The sequence below is a fragment of the Morone saxatilis genome, unplaced genomic scaffold (genome assembly GCF_004916995.1).
Source record: "Morone saxatilis isolate NCDOM2014 unplaced genomic scaffold, NCSU_SB_2.0 Contig23, whole genome shotgun sequence".
Lineage (NCBI taxonomy): Eukaryota > Metazoa > Chordata > Actinopteri > Moronidae > Morone > Morone saxatilis.
In genome coordinates, this window is record NW_023339796.1 from 17,580,415 (window position 1) to 17,586,097 (window position 5,683).

The 5,683-nt window shown below is 41.7% G+C and overlaps 1 protein-coding gene across 2 annotated transcripts in view; it reads left to right on the plus strand.

Annotated features, from left to right (window-relative positions):
• Nucleotides 1-5,683, plus strand: part of LOC118334915 (phosphatidylinositol 3-kinase regulatory subunit gamma-like) — a 7,172-nt gene extending 1,489 nt beyond the window's left edge. For both annotated transcript variants that reach the window (XM_035671016.1, XM_035671017.1), the window contains 9 exons: nucleotides 932-1,043; nucleotides 1,159-1,257; nucleotides 1,360-1,540; nucleotides 1,683-1,799; nucleotides 1,904-2,046; nucleotides 2,168-2,344; nucleotides 2,461-2,535; nucleotides 2,639-2,809; nucleotides 2,928-5,683. In XM_035671016.1, the coding sequence (XP_035526909.1) occupies nucleotides 932-1,043; nucleotides 1,159-1,257; nucleotides 1,360-1,540; nucleotides 1,683-1,799; nucleotides 1,904-2,046; nucleotides 2,168-2,344; nucleotides 2,461-2,535; nucleotides 2,639-2,809; nucleotides 2,928-3,201 (1,349 nt within the window). In that variant the 3' untranslated portion in view covers nucleotides 3,202-5,683. The remainder of the gene's footprint in view (nucleotides 1-931; nucleotides 1,044-1,158; nucleotides 1,258-1,359; nucleotides 1,541-1,682; nucleotides 1,800-1,903; nucleotides 2,047-2,167; nucleotides 2,345-2,460; nucleotides 2,536-2,638; nucleotides 2,810-2,927) is intronic.

Genomic DNA, 5,683 nt, shown 5'->3' on the forward strand with positions numbered 1-5,683 from the left:
TGTGCAGATTTAATTTTGCTGAGTTCAGGAGCCGCAGCTTTTCGTTTTGTGCCTGCCACTGTGCTGCTGCACCTGCCTTTTGTTTATTTTAAGGTCAGAAAAAAAGAGGAGAGCGGATGGTGGGAGAAACCCACATTTTCTCCTCTCTGAGGGTGCTCTTGTATTCTCCCCAACTGCCTCCTGAAAGGCACTTTTGTCCTGTAGTGAAATATATCGCCCTTCACCTCCTCTTGATGCGGTTTGCCCTCCTTTTTCATTTTTAGGAAAACGCTTAATCTTTCGGCCAGGCTCGCAGATTTTATTCCTTAAAGGTTGACGGAAAACTTGAGAGGATCTGTAAGCGTGCAATCATTATTAAGTAGGAAGGGTGGTCCAAAATATAACTTGTGGTTTATTTAATGCCTTTCATGCAGTTCAGGACGGTGCCAAGGGCTGCTGCAAACTTCAGAAGCTGCACTTTAATCTACTTTGCAAGTAGTGTGAGAATTCCTGGAATAATAAAAGCGAACATGTTTCATACTTGTTGACTGACGGCGCTCAGAAATGAGGTCTAACTGCCACATTTCCTTTTTTAGTGCTGACCACTTAAGATCTTGGTAATGATCTGGCAAGTGATATCTCCTGGAAACATGCCTGGGCTTGTCCTCAGACCTTGACAGGCTCCATCAAGCAAGGGTGTGACAGAGTGTGTGTGTGTGTGTTGTTAGTGGTGGGGGAGTTGAGGGGGGGTGGTACACACTGAGAACACTGTATTTTTATTGTAACACACACACACACACAGTTGATTGCAATAGCCATACTATTGAAAGAGTACTTCAGTTAAGTTCTCAGCAGATTCTTTTCCCGATTTCTGATAGATCGCTTTCTAAGAAACTGGCATCCTGATCATTTGCATTCCATTTTCTTATCAGTCTTTCTCTTTGCTTTCCAGCTCTTCCTCCCAGGTCAACAAAGCCAGTGTCCTCCACCATGAACAACAACTGCCTTTCACCACCTGTGTATTCGCTACAGGACGCCGAGTGGTACTGGGGAGACATAAGCAGGTAAATAACTTTAACAGTCCCATATCAAATGTGCCATCATTCTAACAAACACTAAGGTTATGGTTGGACGTATTGGTATTTTAGACCTGTTAACCGTTCACCGTTTTTCCCTCAGGGACGAGGTGAACGAGAAGCTCCGAGACACACCTGATGGCTCCTTTATGGTGCGGGACGCATCCACAAAGCTGCAGGGAGACTTTACGCTGACATTAAGGTAGGCAGAAGAAAAAGAGAGTAACAATCCCTCGCAAGCACTATCACAAACATTTTTTGCCTTCATAAACTAATTTTGTGCGTCGCCATTTCACGTTCTCAGGAAAGACGGGCACAACAAGTTGATAAAGATTTACCACCGCGATGGGAAGTACGGCTTCTCGGACCCCCTCACATTTACTTCAGTAGTGGAGCTCATATGGCACTACCAGCACCATCCGCTGGTCGAATACAACGCCACGCTGGACCTGATGCTCACCCATCCTGTTTCCCGCTTCCAGCAGGTTAGCGAGCAGCAACATTTAATGCTTTTTTAATTAAAATGTCCTTAAAAAGTCAGACGCTGCAAAAAGCGATGATGGAGATTTTTGTTAAATACAGGGGATTATGAATTGTACATATTTAAGTGTGATTTTTTTCCTCCAGGTGAAAGAGGACACTGTCGACGTCGCTGGAAGAAAGCTCAAGGAGGTTCACAGTCAGTATCAAGAGAAGACGAAGGAGTTTGATCGTCTTTATGAAGCATTCACAAAGACCTCGCAGGTAAAAACACACTTATTAAATGAACTCTGAAAAAATATACAGCAGAATTTACATTCATCAGTCTCCTGAGTCTTTTCTGACTGGACGTGTTCTTTGTGATGCAGGAGATCCAGATGAAGCGAACAGCAATTGAGGCCTTCAATGAGACGATGCTGATCTTCGAGGAGCAGTGTCGTGAACAGGAGCGTTACGGAGAGGAGTTTGAGAGGAACAATCAGTCTGAGGGCGCCGACAAAGATCTAGAGAGGTACTTTATTTCATCGTGGTCCAAAAAATAAAATGTCCCCAGATGTAGTTTAATATGTGTGCACGTAGCCCATGTTTGCTGAACTGTATTCAGACCTGCGACCTTTACTGCCCCTCTTTAGCTTTCTGATCAATTACGAGAAGCTCAAGTGTCGTCTTGGGGAGATCTACGACAGTAAAATCCATCTGGAGGAAGACTTAAGAACGCAGGTGGAGGACTACAGAGAGACGGACAGGAAGATGAACAGCTTGCGGCCTGACCTTATCCAGCTACGCAACATCAGAGACCAGTACCTAAAGTAAGTCGTGTAGTTAAGTAGTAAATTAGTAAGTAAGAGCATTTCCGTAGCTGCTCTGTTAAGTGCAGTTAATTCATGTGAAAAATAAAACCTTTCTTTACACTTTCTCCTTGCAGCTGGCTTAATCACAAAGGCGTACGGCAGAAACGTATAAATGACTGGCTGGGGACGCAGAGCGACAGCCTTGATGAGTAAGTTTCAACTAATTCTGTTTAAGAAAGCAACCGATAACTTAAAAATGAAAAATACAGAATTATTACAGTAGCATTACAATACGACTCTTGCGTTTTTCAGCACATATGTGTTGAAGGGAGACGAGAAGAACTTGCCACATCAGGATGAGACGAGTTGGTTTGTCGGCGAACTGAGCCGGACGCAGGCCGAGGAGATGCTTCAAGGGAAAGCCCCTGGAACGTTCCTGATCCGTGAGAGCAGTAAACAAGGATGCTACGCCTGCTCTGTTGTGTGAGTGTGACATTTTAGTAAGCAGTACCTGGAGAACAGATCGATTTTTGAGATGAATATTATGCATGGTGTAATGGTGTGACGCTCATTGATGGTTTTTTTCCTTTGTTTGTTACAGCGTGAATGAGGAAGTGAAGCATTGCATGGTCTACAGCACGCCGCACGGATACGGCTTTGCTGAGCCCTACGACGTCCACTGCTCACTGAAAGACCTTGTCCTGCACTATCGCCTGCACTCCTTAGTGCAACACAATGACGCCCTGGATGTTCGGCTGTCGCATCCAGTACACGCCAAAGCTGCAGCCACGCCTTCTCAAAACGCAGAGGAACACAAACTCTTACAGACTCCAAAACACACAGCGGGGCTCCCGCCTGCGGCTCCAGAGATGTAATCCAATGGAAAGAGACAAAAGGACATGTTTACTGTAACTGCGAGAATGACTGCATCGAGGTGCAATGTGTAAAGTTTTGCACTACAGTGATTCCATCGGTTTTTGTGAATGGGAGTTCACAGATTGAAGTGGGACCGGATCTTGAATGTCAGCTTGAACTTTGTTTTTGTTTTTTTGTTTTCAAAGAGACTGTTTAAGCTTTTAATATTTTTTTTGTACTTCTACATTTTTTTCCATTTCTTTAATGGACACCTTTTCGGTAGGGATGTTGACAACCAGAAAATTGCTCACTGGCGTCAGGTGCTGCACCTTTGTTAGACTTTTACAACCGGAGTTGATGTTGTAAAAGATGTCCATTTCCTTAGTTAAAATGTTTCAGTTGAAAATTTGACCAATAGGTTAGAAACATATTTGGTTACAATGGAGTTATATTTGTACCTCATTCCTGAGTGTGTGAGGGCCCATTCTGAGGACAGAAAAAAAGGCTTTTTGCAAGCACATAAATTATATTTATCATGCACAGAAAGTTTGAATTTGAGCAAGAAAAAACGTCCTCAATGAATTTATTTACCTGATAATATCCACATAAGCACACAGTGATGACCTCTTTCACTCTCTCAATGTGTAAGATAAGATTTAAGACTTTATTAATCCCACACTGGGGAAATGTACTTGCTAGCTCCAGATACAACACAACAAAAAAAGTAAATGCACATGAAACAAAATAAAAAAAAATAGAACCGAAAAATACAAGATATGATAAAATATAAAAAATGACTCAGAGTTGTATGTACAAATTGAAATAACTCAGAGGGTTGTACTTCTGATTTTATAAGAATGTTATTAGTTGGTTTATAGTAAATAGTCAATTATGTCAGCTAGCTATAGAACTATTAGACTCAACTCAGGGCTCTATGCTTTTTACCACTTTTTACAGAGGCTTGCGCTACTAAGATAAAAAAAAATTAGAGGCAGTTTAAGTTCCATTTCTTTTCAAGGAACTTCATAAATAATTTCAGCGTCTTGGCTGTGTAGTTTGCAATCTTCAGGGAAGCCAAGTATCTCAGTTACTGCATATATGAGAGACGTTAGCTCCCAAACTACCAAGACAGTTTGGCTGCAAGCTAATAAAGTACAGACTAACTTACAAGCGGTTCATAAAACTGTATACACTGCTAATGAAGAAATTACAGAATCGTTTTCTGACTGGCTGGCATTGTAGCACACTGTCACACGCTGTCAAGTAGAGCCGAGCGCAAACATGTTGGGAGAAACACTAGTGTCTCAAGTATTTGGTAGTGCACAGAGCAGGGAAATGATTAAACTGAGTGAAAGAGGTTATCATCATGCACTCATGGGGATATAGGAAACACGGTAAGAAATGTATTGAGCACAAATAGATTTTTGTTTGTTCAAATTAAATTGTTTGTGTGATAATTTCTCTACAAACTCTTAATTTATGTGCTTTTTCTGTACTCAGAATAACCCATTGCATGCCTCAGCTATGTGGCAGGAATACAACTCCATAGGTTACTACTACGTAGTGCATTTGTGAGGGGGATAATGGTGCTGTAAACAGGCTGTTTCCGTCATACTGGTTTGGTGGACCAAACCATATTTTGGGTAAATGCCACGTGTGAATATGTGAAAAGTCGTGGTGCATCTTGACAATATGCCCCTTTCTTAAACAGGCATTCATATACAGTGGATACTTATGTAGCATTAACATCCTGTAGAATACCATTGTACGAGCATACTCAATGTTAAACCCATTGACCAAAGCACTTAATAGTGAGCGAAACTACGTCCCTGTTAAGTCCGGTAATTGCATTTGGGCAAGGGGAGGGCAATTTATGTACACCTGCTGATGTGCTGATCAAAACATAATCTGAAGTACTGTATGTTATATTCTGTTACTCAAAGAAGTATAAGCTTTTTGTATTCTATATATATTTTTTCTATAAACATGCCACAAGATGAAAGCTTGAAGAAAGTGCAATCCAACAGTATTTCTATTGTTGCAATGTATGACGATGATGATGGTGGTGAAGGTAATGCTGTTACGAGAGGTTGACATTTGCCACCAAAATGCACTCTCTTTGGTGGTGTCGGTATGATGTGGCCTCCGATGTTTGTGTGAACTGCCAGAGGTCCGGAAGTATCCTGCCTCCATTACTTGAACTGTGGCATTGCTCGAGCTATGAATGTTTTTCATGACATGCCGCCTACATAGCTTAAGAGGAAAGGAATCCATGTTGAACTTGGCACATTTTTCAAGTTTGAGGACAATAGATACTCTGTACAGAGAAACTGTAAAATGTATTTCTGAGGTTGGTTTATGGAAGGAGGGTGATTACGCCTCTTATAAAAATATAACTCCACTGGGGGATTGAGGAAACTCCTCGGGTGAAGCTAAGCAATGTGAGATCCTGACCTTTTTCTTGCTGAAAGACAATAAACTGATGAGGGTTTTGTCAACTTA